The sequence below is a fragment of the Phragmites australis genome, chromosome 10, assembly GCF_958298935.1.
Source record: "Phragmites australis chromosome 10, lpPhrAust1.1, whole genome shotgun sequence".
Classification (NCBI taxonomy): Eukaryota; Viridiplantae; Streptophyta; class Magnoliopsida; order Poales; family Poaceae; genus Phragmites; species Phragmites australis.
This window is the reverse complement of record NC_084930.1, coordinates 3,009,552-3,026,510: the sequence shown is the minus strand read 5'-3', so window position 1 is coordinate 3,026,510 and position 16,959 is coordinate 3,009,552. Positions and strand designations below refer to the sequence as shown.

General features: G+C 43.0%; 2 protein-coding genes and 1 pseudogene across 2 annotated transcripts; 1 reads left to right on the top strand and 2 right to left on the bottom strand.

Moving 5' to 3' along the window:
- Positions 1-913: 913 nt before the first annotated feature.
- Positions 914-3,251, bottom strand: LOC133930047 (acetylajmalan esterase-like). The gene is made up of 5 exons (XM_062376743.1): positions 2,906-3,251; positions 2,269-2,481; positions 2,011-2,159; positions 1,441-1,717; positions 914-1,346 (listed from the first exon to the last, which is right to left on the bottom strand). The coding sequence occupies exons 1-5, from the start codon at positions 3,159-3,161 to the stop codon at positions 1,102-1,104; spliced, it is 1,140 nt and encodes a 379-aa protein (XP_062232727.1). The 5' UTR covers positions 3,162-3,251; the 3' UTR covers positions 914-1,101.
- A 4,034-nt stretch (positions 3,252-7,285) lies between these two features.
- On the top strand, positions 7,286-14,279 carry LOC133883270 (pentatricopeptide repeat-containing protein At5g44230-like; annotated as a pseudogene).
- LOC133883271 (uncharacterized) lies at positions 10,228-11,139 on the bottom strand. Its single transcript, XM_062322543.1, has 2 exons — positions 11,010-11,139; positions 10,228-10,674 (listed from the first exon to the last, which is right to left on the bottom strand). The coding sequence occupies exons 1-2, from the start codon at positions 11,100-11,102 to the stop codon at positions 10,228-10,230; spliced, it is 540 nt and encodes a 179-aa protein (XP_062178527.1). The 5' UTR covers positions 11,103-11,139.
- Positions 14,280-16,959: the final 2,680 nt, after the last annotated feature.

Genomic DNA, 16,959 nt, shown 5'->3' with positions numbered 1-16,959 from the left:
TGAAGGAAGCATACCGAGAGCTGAAATGTTGCCAATATAGAAGGTAAAGACAGAGCCCAAATGCAAATTTTTTTGTATGACTATTTTTGCACAAAAAAATTCTAACAGTCAACAATCTTGCAAAGAAGGGGATGGTCCCATGATCTAACATGCAAGCTATGCCGAGCAGAGAATGAGACCCCACTCTATCTGTGCAAAAATTGTTTCTTTACAAAGGAAGTGTGGAAGAAACTCGCCACATGGCTAAACCTAAAAAATTTACCGGATCTAGGAGAGCACACGACAATTAAGAGATGGTGGCATCAGGTACGGAAAAAGATAGAACAACAACAACAAAAAGTTTTTGATGGCATAGTCATATATTTTTGGTATAATATTTGAAAAGAAAGGAGCCGCAGAACCTTCAAAAACTTTCAACGTTCGCTACACAGTTGGCATACCAGATTAAGAGGAGACCGATCAGCGTTGTTTAGCTTTCGTTATGTTTTTGTTTTTGATTTATGAGGCTGAGAGTAGCCACTGTGTTTTCTGCTCCAGTGGGGGCAGTAGCTAGGCTGTGTTGCTGTCTCTTATTTCTCGTGGCGTTGGCTATAAACTACTCTTTTTTTTCTTCTAATATAAGATCGACAAACCTCTTTCTATCCGTTTTGAAAAGAAAGGTGAATAGTTCAGTATAGCCATTCTGATCTACGGAACAAAATCAGCCTTGATTCTTGCGGCAAATCACATCCAATTTTTTTAACTATCTGCAAGGACAACTGGGCACGGTATGACCAACCCATTCCATATGGGTTAACTCGTCCTGTCCGTGGACTCTGCCACGCACGTTTGTATTCTGTGTAGCCTAGATGAAATCATGGTGCCACCTCTACTGCACCAGCTAGACGCACTTACAACAGGTTGTATATATGGATGAACTAAAAGCTGCAACGTGTATATTGCTCACAGCTTGTACATCATGCATTACAAACGTACATAGCATACACTGATACAGCTGACTGATGCTCCCTGTTACTACTACAATAGCTGACGGAACTCATCGGAGCCTTGAAAAGCCGAGGAGTTTCCACACGGCACCATGCATGGTCTGCAAGAATCTTTCTATGTCTGGCCATATTTCTCTGGGAAATTCAGTATCTGCGGCTCCAGGTACCTCCCGTGGTAGATGAGGCTGGACATGGCCCTGTACGCCGCCTGCGTCATGTGTATCCCGTCCCAGCTCACGTACGTCGACGGCTCCGCGCACGCCGTCGCCCCCTCGGCGCCGCACATCCTCCGCCGGTCGAAGTTGTAGTCGCCGCCGCCCGCCCCGCAGCACGCCTTCCGCGTGCTCGCCGCGTCGAAACCTGGGGAGGAACACACGCGCGTTCGCATCAGACAACACGGCACAGGTTTGCTTTGCTTTGCTTTCGCGTCATCCATGTAACCGTGCGTGCGTACCGAGCGACGAGGCGTTCTGGAGGAGGGCGAGGAAAGAGTTGAAGTAGTCGGCGTAGGCGACGGACGCGTTCGGGTACGCCGCCTTCAGGTCCGCGACGGCGCGCTGGAGCCGAGAGTTGTGCTTGGCGGCGAAGAGGTTCAGCTCCCGGAGGCACCCTGACGAGTCGTAGTCGGACGGCTCCGACGAGCCGGCCTTCATGGTCAGGTATCCCGGCACGCAGCCGATGGGGAAGTTGCCCGGGACGATGACTCTGTTCGCGCCCATCTCGAGCACCTCCTGCGGTTGCGATATCCGGAATCGTTATTATCCCAGTTTTCATGACAGTCCTTTCCAGTTTAGCAATGTCATAAGTCCATTAGTTGTGTCACTGTGCGAAAAGGACCGTTTAGCATGACGTGTAACTTATATATACCGTTTATTTGCGTTAAGATTCGTGTGTTAGGAGTAGATGAAAAAAATCGTAATATATATAAAAATATTAACAGATGTATAAGTATCAGATAGCAGAGATGAACGGTTAAGATAGTCTATTTATCTGCACAATAGAGTTGCCTTTTCCGTAGATTCACCTTGGTGGCGTCTATGATGGTTCGAACAACCCCTGGGATCAGCTTCTCCACCTCGTTTATCTCCTTGTTCCCGAAGAAGGCGTAGTTGTAGTCGTTCCCTCCGATCTCCCCGACCAAAACCAGAGAGTTTTGAAGCCTCTTGCGTATCTCTGCAATCACCAAAAAAAAAATGATTTGAGCATTTCATTCGTGGAACTTGCAGATCTCCACGTGTGGTGCATTTGATTGGCAACTGAAAGAAAAGGGAAGATGAATTGCCTCCATCTGTGGCGAAGCTGGACTTCATGAAGTCCTTGAACCAACGAAGCTGCACCTTAAGGGAGTTGGCGACGAAAGGGACGGGGATGCTCCGGTTGAACTGATCTGCAGGGTCCATCGCGGTGGCTCCAGCGACGGCGAAGTTTACGCCGTGGTCGAAGCTCTTGTTCTTGCCTAGGTAAGGGTTCAGAAAAGGAAGACCCAGATCCTGAGCTGCACACATACAACGAACAAAAGAATATTAACCTCAGAAACGGACATGCCTACTGTTTCGACGTTTCTAATTTTTCACGATTTTTAATGTACAACTTTAACCATTGTTTTCTATTAGAATATATGTATAATATCTAATAAAAATATAATATTATAAAAATAGTATTTTAAGACAAATCTACACGATTTTTATCTTTTCAAACTAAATATTTTAGAAGCTATTAACGGTTAAAATTTTAAAAATTTGATCAGATCTTAGTTAAAATGTCAAGTATTTATGACTAGTGGAGTACTTAAATTTGCTATTAGGTAAATATTTAGAACAGTTAAATGGTAAATAGAGACATCATTGCTTCTGAAATGCCTGTAGTATCAAAGTTCTGAAACTAAGCTTCGCTTGCATTGGTTCAGTCAGTAAACATACCCAGGAAGTCGATCATGAGGAGGCCATCAGAGCAGCGTCCAGTTGGGTACCCGAACGTGACGCCATATGGGAGGTGCTTGATGGTCTCGAACATGCCAGGAGGCGCCTCCTTGACCAGATTCCCCGTGTCAGTGATGGAGTCGCCAAGGCTATAGATTGCAGTTACGCCGTTGCCAGCATCAGCAGCTTGCCCATGGCAGCAGCAGAGGTGTAAAGCAAAGAGGGAGAAAGCCAAGAAAGCTGCAGCGGAAGCCATGCAGTCTCGCGCTACTTGCACGCAGCGAAGCTTGAACACCACTGCTAAATGACTTGGAAAGAGATAGAGCAGCGAGTGGTGAGGAGTTACATGGCAAGTGCAGCCTTTTATACAGAGGATGGCACGAAGAGGCACCTCGCAGCAGAACCACACGTTCTAGAAAGAAGTATGGATGGGTGGCGTTTTCACCGTCCAGAATCCTCGGTCGGCCGCGCGTGTAGATGGCTTTCAAGACCATGCTTTTGTCACCTTGTTAGTGAAGAACGCGTCATAAGATCCGATCATGTCCGAGATTACGGGGGTCCTTCTTTTGACCACAACCCTGAGTCTTGCCGTAGATGTATAAATCAGTTCAGAGACAGACTGATAAGCCCGTCGTTTTTCAGGTTTTCACAGCCAGATGTATAGAAGGGAAACATGCATGCAGGTTTATATTTGCAGAATGCACTATATGGCACAGCGCATGTGTAATAGGCTAATAGCCATCGTACTAGAAATGCAAGGCGATTGGGGTTCTTTTAGGATTTTAGTGCAAGTGATGTAGTAGCATTGGAGATTACCATGTATAACTGACGAAGATTCAGAGAATTCTGAACCGGAATGCGGTCATTGGATCTAGTGCATTGCTGATGTGGTAAAAAGACTGGACTTTAAATAACACGAAATGGACATGCACGCACGCTCGACAAAGCGCATTATTGCTGCTTTCAGCTTTTCGCTTGATATGGCGGTGGATGAGTTGGACTGTGCAGATTTGATCACCGTGTGCGGACGGGAGCCTGCGCATTGGAGTCACTTAGAGTGACGGAATATTCGCACTTCTTCGTTGGAGCTTGAGAGCTACGCCTGATCTGGTCGGCTGCGTGGGAGGTGCATAATCAGCCTGCAAGCGAAGCTCGTGGCCGCGTGCTTGCTCACGAGGTGTGATCGGCATGCAAAGTAGATCGTGTGATCAGGGGAAGACTACCGGTCTGTGTGTTGTGCAGTGATGAACAGCTTCCGGTGCTAGAGGTTTCAGTTGGTCGTACGCAGTAACGGACTCAGGATTTGACCAAAAGTCTATAATAACGTAAATTAAAATACAAATTGTTCTTCAACTAATTAAGAGAAATTATAAAATACTTAAAAAAATTACAATTTAACTTTATATTCTTTTATGGCTTGAAAGAGTTTGATGATGTCAGTGTCCTTAACATGCATAAAAAAATCACGCTAAAAAAATATAACCAAGCAATCATTCAAGTATTGGTCTCTCGTTCTATTTCTTAAGTTGTTATTCACATAATTTATTGTAAAAAAATACTCTTTTAACACTAGCAATTGCTACAGAAAGAATTAATACCAATTTAAGAAGCTTAGACACAACATCATGTTTGATGTTTTTTTTTAAATTTCAACAAGCATAATGGAAAGCTATGCAAGATTTTTCACTTTTCTAAACCTTTCGTCTCTACGCATATCAGTTAGTAAGGGTGTGTTTGGTTGTCCGCATGAGTTTTTGTAGAGCTGCATCGTATATCCTGGATGAGTGGAAGTAGGCTGAGGGGATCCGTATTCTGGAAAAGAAGTGTGTTTGGTTGGTTGGATGAGCGGATGCAGGTAGAATTTGAGTTTGTGTTTGGTAGGCTGAATCTGAGGCTGCGTGAGGAAGTTCGCTGTCGCTGACGAGTGGGCCCAGCGTCAAACCGTTGCATCTGGCGAGCCAGGACGCGAGCTACGGCTGATTTGGTCGCATGGGTGCATGCAGCATCCGGCCGTATACTCGCACGAGCGGATGCAACCGGAGCATGGGCGTCACGGCAACCAAACACCGCGCTCTGTCAATTTATACGCACGATGCTGCATCCGCCGGTGCATGCATGCGCTCGGCAGGCCATCCAAACACGCTTAAATTGGTGCATTTCTATGCTTATAAAATCCTTAAGATAAAACTGAGCAAGCTTAACTAAGTTAACTGTCAAAAACAAGTAATGAATAAGTAGGATTGAATGATATCATGCAAAAAGCAAATATGTATTTACCTCATCAAATCTGTCATTAAACTCTTAAAGTTGCCAATCAATAACATTTAAGAACATATCAACATGGACATGTGCATATTCTTGGCTTTTGAAAAGAATCTCCTGTAACTATATGAAGATAATGGACTCTTAATAATTACTGTTGTAGTATAAAAAGGTAGGCTCTTTACATTAATGGGCCAAGTATAGGATGAATTGTAACTTGACTTAAGTTTTGCTAGGTGGTCCATGAGAAGTTAGTCTGATGGATTGACGCAGCTAGGAAGCAAGCTGATACAACTATAAATAAATATATATATATATTATAGCTACTATATACTATTTTTTGTCAAAAAAATTCAGTATTCAACTGAATACTCTTCATCACGGTGAGTCCGCCCCTGGTCGTACCTGAAGAACGTGAAGAGAAAACGAACCAGGAGTTTTGATACGAGACGCCGGTGAGCGACATGCAGGTCAATTCACGAATATCTCAAAGCCTTGGAAGCTTGTCTTATACGAGATATCCGGTTGCTTATGGACGTTGCAGTGTCCATCGCGTGTCAGTGCATGGTCCAGAAATAATCCGAATTCACATCGTATAGAGTGACTGAGCCATATACGAATACGACCCTCACCGGCATACGTGTGCGCACAGTGCATACAAGTACGAGTCGGTCTGCTGCTTTGATTTTTTTTCTTTCAAATTTAGCAATTTTAGGGGATTGAATAAATAGTAACTATGCGTTTGTCGCCTGTTGCAACTGTGATAGAGCGTTATCGTTCTTCCAACGTGTGCCATACTTTAAAAAATAAACATGTCACCTTTTTAACGGTGACATATTTTAAAAAATAACATGTCGCTTCCAACGAGTAACATGTTAAAAATAAATAAAAATACACCGTTCCATTACCTTAAAATTTAAAACACTATTTAAATAATCATGTAAAATTCTGAAAAAAAAAATGTTTTAGATGATGCTATCATCTAGCTTTCACAAAAATTTCAGCTAAAAAACTTGTGCAATGAGAAAAAAAAATGTCCTTCAATTTTCAAAATTTTAGCTAAATTTGAAAATTTTAAATATATAAATAAAAAATTCGTTGCTTCGAAAGGTCGAGGGAGTCAAGCCGCGACCCAAGCTAATGAATCTCCACTAGTCGTTGACTTAGGCGTAGAGCTGGCCAAATGGGCAGCCCGAGCATGGAAGTGGTACAACCCAGTTTGGCCCCTGCCTAAGGTACAACCCACCTAAGTTCGGATCGCGCCATGCTGATATGTGACACGGTAGGCTTGATGGGCCGGTTTTGACCATTAAGCATGTTAGGACCTAAAAATTAGGAAATTTTTTTAAGGAAAGCTTAAAAAATTTACAAAAAACATAGAAAAATTTTAAAAATTCAAACAAATCAAGGAAAATTATAAAAACAGATAAAAATGAGATTTGTTGATGGGTTGTCTATTAAAAATCTTTCTACTGAAAGGAAAATAGAGTGCAACATATGTTCTGAAAATTATACGATTTTATTAGGAACTTAAGAAAGGTGAGAAGGTGCAAGCTTGACGCCTTTGCTGGTGTGGAATGGGGGCTATAGCTGGTTCCCTTATTTATAGGAAAAAATTCGTGATTTTTTGAATTTTTTACTATTTTTTTTTGTCTCAAACGGTCCGTTGACTCTCTCCATCACTGCGACACGCTGAGCCGCTGATGGCCTGAGTGCCTGACGCTCTGCATGCTTGCCTACGTGCTGCTGCAGTGCCGTCGGGCTGTGCCGTATCGATCGTGCCGTGTGCCGTGTGCCGTGCCGGCCAGGTCCATAACGGATCGTGCATGCTAGCCCGACGTACCGCGGTTTTAATCCAAGCACGGTTCAGTTCGTCGTGCTGTGCTGGTCCGGTCCGGCCCAATTATAAACGGGCTGTGTCATGTTTGAGCTGTATCCACAGAATTGGGCTACATGCTAGCCCATTTGATCCGACCCATTGGGCCAGCTCTACTTTGGCGGAGCGGAACCCGGCCGAGGCCCGCACGCGTCCGGTCTCAGTGGTGGGCCGCGCGGCCCAAACCAGCTGACATGATGGGTTTGGCACGACCGCGCCGGCTCCTGAGACAAACCGCCCGTTTCGAAACCAATTGACCAACGCCTCGTCTGCCGCGGCTCGTCTCCACGGCGCGCGCCTCGCCTCGCCTCGCACCGTGGTGGCGCCGCGCGCCCATGACGGCATGACGCCGGCGTCACGTTCACGTCATGGTGCACCTCGCCCCGCCTCGCGCGCCCGCGCGGCTCCCCGCTCCTCCTCCAACCCCGCGCCTGCCCACCGACCTGCCGCTCCCGCTCCCGCTCCTCCCGCCCCCGTCCCTCACCTCCCTGCTCCTCGCCGCCGTCGCTTCTTCCCCATCCCTGCCCCACCTCCGCCACCTCCACGCGCTCATCGTCCGCCTGCCCCTCCCGCCGCCCTCCCTCCCCTTCCTTCTCTCCCGCTTGCTCCGCCGCCTCGCCGCGGTCCCGCTCCCGCCCACGCACGCGCCGCTCCGCTACACGGAGACTGTTTTTTTGCCACCCTCTCGCCGCCGCCGGAAACCTTCCGCATCTTCTCCAGCCTCTGTCGCGCACACGGCAGCGAGCTTCCGTTCCTCCCGTTCGCTTTCTCCCCGCTGGCCAAGTCCGCCGCGGCCGCCCTCTCCCTACCCGCCGCCGCCGCCGCCGCACACGCGGTATCGATCCTCCTCGGAGGGTTTGATAAGCACCGGTTTGTTGAGAACTCGCTTGTCGGCACTTATGTTGCCTGTGGTGATGTCGGTGCTGCACATAAGGTGTTTGATGAAATGATGGTGAAGGATGCCATTTCCTGGACAAGCATTGTGGTGGCGTATTCAAGAAGCAGGGATATGGGATCAGCGGAGAAGGTGCTTGCACGGTGCCTAGTGAAGGATATGGTGGCGTGGACGGCTATGGTGACCGAGTATGCACATAATGCCATGCCAGTGAAGGCACTGGAGGCATTTGAGCAGATGGTGGCGGCCGGCATGGCCATTAATGAAGTTTCACTGACCGGTGCTATCTCAACTTGTGCTCAGCTCGGTGCGATGAGGCGTGCTGCCTGGGTTCAGGAGATTGTAGAGCGGAATGGTTTCAGGAGGAATGTGGTTGTTGGGTCGGAGTTGGTGGACATGTATGCCAAGTGTGGCCTCATTGACGAGGCACACAAGGTTTTTGAAGGGATGCAAGAGAAGAACGTGTACACTTATAGTTCAATGATTGTTAGCCTCGCATCACATGGGAGGGCTAACGATGCAATTGCTTTGTTCAAGGACATGGTTAGGAGGGCAGATGTGGAACCGAACCATGCCACCTTTATTGGAGTATTGACAGCTTGTAGCCATGCAGGGATGGTTAAAGAAGGGCGGCTACTACTTTGCACAGATGAAGGACAAGTTTGGGATATTGCCATCTGCAGATCATTATGCTTGTATGGTTGATTTGCTTGGTCGGGCTGGATTAGTGAATGAAGCCCTTGATGTTGTGAAGTCAATGACCGTGGAACCTCATGGCGGTGTCTGGGGTGCACTGCTAGGGGCTTGCCGAATCCACGGAAATACAGAAGTTGCTAAATTTGCAGCTGAACATCTTTTTAAGGTTGAGCCAGAGGGCATAGGGAACTACGTTTTGTTATCTAATACATTTGCATCAGCAGGAGAGTGGGATGAAGTGTCAAAGGTTAGGAAACTGATGAGAAATCAGAGGCTTAAAAAGGATCCTGCAATTAGCTTGTTTGAAGGCCGGGATGGTTTGTTGCATCAGTTCTTTGCTGGTGATTATACTCACCCAAGGACACATGAAATAAAGAAGGCATCGTTGGAACTAGTGGCAAAATCGAAGCTTGCAGGCTATGTACCAATCCTTAGTTCAACTGTTTATGACGTAAGTGAGGAAGAGAAAGAAAGGTTGTTAATGGGTCACAGTGAGAAGCTTGCTCTTTCATTTGGATTGCTCACACTTGGGTCTGGATCCACAATTAGGATAATAAAGAATCTAAGGATCTGTGAGGACTGCCATATATTTATAAGATTTGTGTCAAAAGTTGAGGCCATCGAGATTATAGTCAGGGACAATATGAGATTCCATCACTTCAAAGACGGAGAATGCTCCTGCAGAGGGTTCTGGTGAATGCAGAATATGGATTTTTTTTAAAAGAAAAGAAAAGAAACATGACAAAATGGGCTTCGATCAAATAATGGTACCTTGGCCAACTTATTTATCTGACTCGTTTCTGAATATAGGACGATCAGCTTTGAACAGCAGGATAAGCTTACTTTAGAGTGCAGCTTATGATTCCAAAGCAGTTAAATATTGGCAATCCTGGTTTGCAATGAAGAGCTACACAATGCAGATCTAGTTGGCAATGTTTGAGTAATGAGGGAGTTGGGTGTTTGATCGCAAAAGGGGTCATATTGGTTTTGAAAAATGATACTTGAAGCATGAAGTATGCACAAAACACATGCAAATGGCAAACACATCGATCATGGTAGGTCATTCAAACTTCTTTTATGACAGCAGTGAATGTAACTATACAACTATTGCTATAGGAGAACTGAAATCGTAATCTTTTTGGTTCTTCTAAATTCGATACTTGCTTTATGTTTTTTGATCTCTTTTGTTCTAAAACTCAAAATTTTGCGCAAGACAAACAAGACAAACTGAATTTCTGCCAGTGTTTTGCTTGGCAATTACATTAATGCAGTCCTAGCAATAGCATGTATTGGTGCCTGCGAGGCCCTAGATTTTTTGCATACACATAACTAGCGACTAAAGAATAATCCTGATCTAAATTTGCTGGAAGCATTTCAAGGCCATAGGTTTTTATTTTTCGTGAGATGTCTTGGGAGTTAGAAGTGCATTTTTCTTCAGACATGTATTTCCAAAAATCCGCAGACCAGTTTTTATGAAGGCTTCAGCTTTCTCGGTATGAAACTATGGTGTGCTGTGCTTTGCTTCTTACACCATCTAACTAAATGATCCAGATGTTTACCAGTTTGCTGTCATCAATGCTGACCAGAAGGGTTTCATTCCCTGTTGCCTGAGAATAGCCAATGCGGTGTTTTTGTTGCATGTGAACTGGGGCTGATGCTTAGTTTGAGGTCAAGATCACTCTCCACAGAGGCACTCCAACTTTCACCTTCTACTGATTTATGGCTGCCTGCTGGTCTTTCTGTGTGAAATCCTTCTTCGAATGTTGCATTTTCTTCACTGAAGAGGCTTAGGCAGGTTCCTGGCTTGCATTCTTGAAGGCTCAAATGTTCAGGTACTTGTTGGGGCGCTGAGTGTTGTGCATTACCAAGGCGAGCAGATTGATTGGTATCTGAGGTAGAAGGACTACTCTTGAGGTCCGGCCTTGATCCCTGCACCATTTCATGAGTTTCTTCTGTTCTAGATTGGAAACTATGATTCTCAGAACCTAATCCAGTCATCAGTGATTTCTGTACATGATATAACCGATGCAATTCGTGCACCTGATAAAAAAGACAGTATAAGATGCAAAGGTTCTGTGTTGCAGGAATGATAGGATAACTTAGATCTGATTAAGAACTGGTTGTCAACTTGTTACGGAAAAGATTAAGGGGTTTATGCGGCATAAGCAGAGTTGTGCACTACATTATACTATGAAGCTAGAGCAATCTTTAACTTTCTAGTCTATGTGGTCAAATAAACCTTGCATAATCAAAAGGCTCAGGAGTCAAGACCTATTAGGGTGTCTGATCTCCTTTCTTCTTATGTTCTACAGGTATCTGGTGCATCTTATCACTTACGAGATGGCTAACTAGAATATAAGGCTACTTTGTCGTACCTGCTGTCTGAAGACCTTATCGTGCTCCATGATTGTTCTCCGAACTGATTCCTTCCTGTCTTGTTTGGAATGCATGTCCATTGACTCTTCCATGTCGTATAAAAGCTTTTGCTCACTAGCTTTCAGCAATAATTTGGCTATTTTCTGAATATAATCTCTACTTTTTATATCACTTGTGATGGGTATTCCCTTTATCTCCAACAAGGCAGAGAGGATTCTGTGAGTACGAAGCAAATCAGTAGCCTGTAGCCATTCCTGAAACAACCAGTTTGAAAGATCAGTACCTTGAATAGCACCCATCACTAGAAGAGGGGAAAATTATCATAGAAATTATAACTGTAGCCTGAATCAATTGCACTATACTTGCAAGGTAATTATATGCTTGACTGCGGAGTATGAAGGAAATCAGGTAATGATGGGTACTGAGTTAACACTGAACCAAGAATCAACCAAAGAGGCACTCACCTGAAGCCCTGGTTCTCATGTTCCAGCTCTTTATTTTGCATTTTTCCTCTGATCTGGTTACAGGTCATGACCGCTGGCAATCTCCATATATTTGCAGGGGCACAGGATGGGAGGAAGCTTGCTCAAATCTATCCTCAGCACCCATTACTCATTTCAGAGCCTGTGCCATGAAGAGTGCTAATTACGGGAGAGTTATGAGGAAGACGCTTTGGAAGTAGTAGCCAGGCTCTATCTCTCCTCGTGCTTATGAAGCGAACAACATCCTTTTGTAGTAGAAACAACAGATGCCAACCAAAAGGGAAGAAAAGGTTATGATGCGATGGTGGACAGGCTGTGCAGGATGCAAGGGCAGCAAGGCAAAAGTTCAGAAGTTGAGATCGTTAGCAGGAGGTACCTATTTGTTTAACAGACTCGAGGAAGGATCAGGGAAGTGCAGCATCCAATCAGAGAACCAAATCTGGCTGCTTTAATGAAACAACAGGCCAAACTAAAAACATGTGACGCAGATATTCCATGCAGGTCTTGCCGGGATTAAAGATATCAAGGTTTTGGACTTCGCACTTGGCAACAGCTCTCTTTCTCTCTGATAGATAAGCTAGGCCATTCATACCTTCACATGTTTGTAGTTTGCAGTGGAGATCTGGAGATACCAGGGGCCCACAGCCATGAGTTATCCTAGTTAGTCCTTCGTCGTCAAAATCCCAACTCTCAACTTTGGGATCTGCCCACAGCCTCAGAAAAGTAAACTGCCGTTTAAACTTCCATGTGAGTTGCAAATTGCAAGTCCCTTACTTTGTGTTTCTTTTATTTATTTATTTATTGTGGACAGGTTGTTGATGTACTGCTGCCTCAGCATGTTCTGTCCCTGCCTTTCCAGTATTCTTGGACGGCTGGATCTCAAACTAGGCTATTGTTAATTCATTCATCCCACCGACACAGGTACTAAACTAACATCTCTTGTTGATCTAAATCAAATTTGAGTTGGTTAGTTGACTTGTCACACACCATGCTGCTGATCTGTTTATGATTCGGTGCAGTAGCCAGTACCTACGAAAATTCTGATTTGCATGGTATTTTACATGTTTATGTTTGACTTTTTTTAGTTCCTGGGTGTCCTTGATCTTTCCCTGCCTTGATTTCAGTCTCACCACATGAACGTTATCTAGAGCTAGCTACAAGATTGCTAGAAGAACTTAACACAATTTTCTTTTATGGTACACACATAGGACAGTAGGAGTACAACGTAGGATAAGATTATGCTGCCCATCATTGGCTTTCCAAGATTCCTTTGTCAACAACGCTAAGATTTAATACTTGGACCAGCCGACCAATGATAGACCTATATATGCTGCTGCTAGCTATTCCAGCTCCAATATGCGTTCACTTCTGGGACTTCCTAGCTTCTCTGCGAAAGAAGGGATTCTGAAATCACAGTCACTGGTTCCTGAAAAGGATAAGCACTTGGATAGCATCTTTAAACCCTGGCATTTACTTGTTTTTGTTTTCTTTTTTATTTGGAAAAAGGAAACAGCTTGTGTTTAGATCAAGTTGCACCCAATACCAGTACATCACCTTGGTGAGAATAGCCTAGCCATCCCTCCTCGTGGATTTTGTGTGCAACCGGCGAGTGTAACATCATTGGTGCTACAGTATTCCTCATATGATCCCTAAATTTACCTGCTTGTCGAGTTAGAGAATCTATAGTCTGTCGATGTGTTTCTCCATACGTTATGGGTGTGCGATATCAGACAAATAAATATCTATCATGGAAATGAACTTTTCCACGTACCACTCTAAAGCAAACCAGTAGCATCAGCTCGTATATGCAGATAAGCTTGACAACGATCAGATGGTCGTTGCTGCACTCATATGCTATATATTGGATAGAGCAGACAACTTGCTCATGAAAGTTCAAATTATATGAAGTTTTGATTTCCTTTTTGATTCTTCGAAATCGATCGAAGTCATTTGCATGTGGCAAAGATATGTAGCTATATTGCATATTTTGAAAATATCTAGACACCCATGGAGTTGACCATGTGCAAATGAGTAATAACTGATGCTACTGCTGCAGAGAGGGAATGAAACTGGAGATCCCAAATCAGGAGGACCAGCTACAGCCAGTGGCAGCAGCAGCCAAATAATGCAAAGCAACTATCTGTCACAGTACCACTCCCCTCCAAAGGCCGACAGGCTACCTGCCGTTAATCCTTTTCATCGGTGTCATGATCCACACAGGTGATGCAGCAATGTATATAACTGCACTTGGCCAGCACAACCAACATCAAACTGGCTGGCTCACATGGACCACATCACGACGTGAGCAGTTCATAAAACATTTTTGGATATACTTACACTGTTACACCCATGAGCTGTTGGCCTCTAGCGCCAGCCATGGGATACTTTGGTGTGGTGTTGCAAGCTCCAGCCAGATCTATCTGCTTACCGATATGTATCAGATTTGTCAGTGGAGTGTAGTTTTCGTGCACTTAATCGATTGAAGTCTTATCTTTTGAAGTGGTTTTTTTAACTACACTTTTCAAGTGGATTAGAAGGAGTGATGCGTAGTGGTATGGTAAGCGATTCCTTTTGTTGGGGACGCTTGCCTTTTGGTGTTTTTCTCTGTTCTGTGGCCAATGTCAGTTGGGAGATATCTATGAGCACATCAATGACTTGGAGGACTCTGAGCTGAAATGGACTGACATTAACCTAGGTTGCACCCATATTCGCAAAGATATTTCCCAGCATACTAACATATATGGTGCTGCCGTGTTGGTGATCGTAATAAAGTACAGTTTTCTACTATGCATCAGCCAGCGGCGGATCCACCGGGGGCTTGAGCCCCCTCCCCTATCCCGGATGCACTTGGAGCCCCCAAGCCCCTTTCATTTTTTTTGCATGAAAGAGGAAGAAGAGGGGGAGGGGAGGAAGAGAAAAGGAGAAGAGTAGAGAAAGAGAAAAGGAGAGGAGAAAGAAAAGGAGGGTGAGTCCCTAGTTTTTTTATTCTGGATCTATTACTGGTATCAGCTGCATATTATGTCATGTGTTAGTACTGACTGTAGTTTGTATGGGTTCTGGTTGTCTGTATTATAATTTATAGCCTTTTAACCACTTATGTCATCTAATGAATCACCAAACATTTATTATTATTTTTTTTATGGATATTGCAGAAATAATACCGAAATGAGAAAATTTCAAAATTAATACCTGTTCGTCCAACGGTTTGGCGAAAACAAATTTTTGCCCCATCGTTTGGTGAAAACATTATTTTCGCTAAATTGTATAGCGAAAATTGTTATCATGGCACCGGTAGAAGGTTTGGGTACCTGACGGTAGTTTCGAGACAACTTTTGTCAAACAGTTTGACAAAAATTAGTTGTCGCTAAATCGTATGGCGGAAATTGTATTTTCGCCAAACGGGAGGTCGAAAAATCCAGACCCCCCGTATCCCCTCACCCCTGCGCTCGCACGGCTACGCCCACTCGTCGCATTTCAGTCGTGAGCAAAGAGGGAGCGTGCCAGCAGAAGAGAGGAGAAGAGAGAAAAGAAAAGAGGAAGGGAGGAGGAAGAAGGAGGAAAGAGGAGGGAGGAGGAAAAAGGAAGAAGGGAGGAGGAAGGGGAAGGAGAAGGGGAGGAGGAGGAAGAACATTAAGGTAAAAAAATTCTTTATATTTATATTTTAGATGGATGTTTATCGCTCTATGTGTATTTAGATTAAATTAGGGATTAGAAAAATAAGTTTTCCTTTATAAATGTTGATTTTATGTATAAATCTTTGTATTAGATTATTTTTAGTATTATGTTAAGAAAATAAAATATATGTGCGTGCAAATATTAGATCTAGATACTCTAGTTATTTTGAACTTATGACTAATAGTTTGCAACAGAAAACAACAAAACAAAGAGAGGATCTAAAAAGCAATGCAACACTGAAGTATTTATGTTAAAATTTTAATATCAAATGGTATTAATTAATAATTTTTTGAGAATTAAATATATTCAATTTGTTGGTGCTAGTAATATGTTTATTTAATAATAATATCCCGATGTAGATTTAGAACAGTAATACTAATTAGATTTTAGGCAACGAAGACTATAATACTTTTCATTGTAAGATCAGAAACAGTGGATCGGCATGGCTATTGCTTTAGTCAATTTTAAGTTAGTCGTATTGTATGAATGCAATTTAATTTTATTTCTAATTGATATATTTTTTTAGTGGCAGTTATGTCAAACTCTATAAATCTTAGAGTATTCTATGAAAATGGTCAAATCCGTAACGGTTCATCATGTGTTGATTTGAATAATTTTTCATTTATCATCCTTGAGCACCCAAACCCTGAGGGTATAAGGATGAAGGAGATGGAAATATAGTCACCCAATATTTTCAGCTTGACCACCAGATTTATTCTGTTACGATACAATGCATGTGAACTCGTACATTAAATCAAGTTTGTTAGGAGTTAAAGCCGATGTATCGGACGGATAAGTGGTTGAAATGGTTAGACTGGTTGAAACAGTTTGGCGAAAATTGGCTCGATGCTGCACTCGGGCACCCCCTAACCTACCGCCGGTGTCACGTCATCTATTTTCGCCATACGGTTTGACGAAAATAGTATTTTCGTCGTATGGTAGGGCAAAAACATGTTTTCACCAAACCGTTGGACGAATAGTTATTATTTTTGCAATTTTCTCATTTTCGGCATTATTTCTGTAATATCTGTAAAAAAATGTAATATTAAAAAAAATTCTCGAAAAGCTTGATCCAATCGTCGGCGAATTTTTGCAGGCGTTTCGGAAGTTGGAACCAATATTCTAGCTACAGGTATTAGTTCATTATATGGCTTATTATGGTTTATAATATCGTGGAAATGTCAACACAGTTGATTATGTGAACAACCTGTCACCACTTTTAAAAAATCAAAACCCATCGCACAAAAAAAAGTTTGAATCTATTTAGTATGGGCTGACAGTTCTATAGAACTTGGACCCTTTGTCGGGCCCTTATGAAAATAAACCATGGGCCCTCAGATAGTGTAGCCGCATGCTCAAGACAGTCGAATCTGAGCAGCCCAACAAAGCCTCGGCAGCTCGATTTTTTTAATTTTTATTTTTTAAATAACAATACAAATATACGTGTTTATTTTAAAAATTTGCAAATCTAGATAATATTTCCGTCGCCTATCCAGTAGGTGACATGATTAGAAATAAAAATATTATGTTTTGATATTATTAAAATTCAAAATATCATCAAAATAATCATAAAAAAATGTGTGGTGTAGAAAATACTATCATTTATCCTCAAAATTGTTTGAGTTGAATTTTTAAAAAATAAATGATAACATCTTTTATACCATATTTTTTTTAGAATTTTTCATTACTATTTTGATACTGTTTTAAATTTTGAGGTATTAGATCGCAATATTTTTTATTGCGATAGGATCTTAAATTGATTTAAAAAATATAAAAATAAAGGCGAACCACA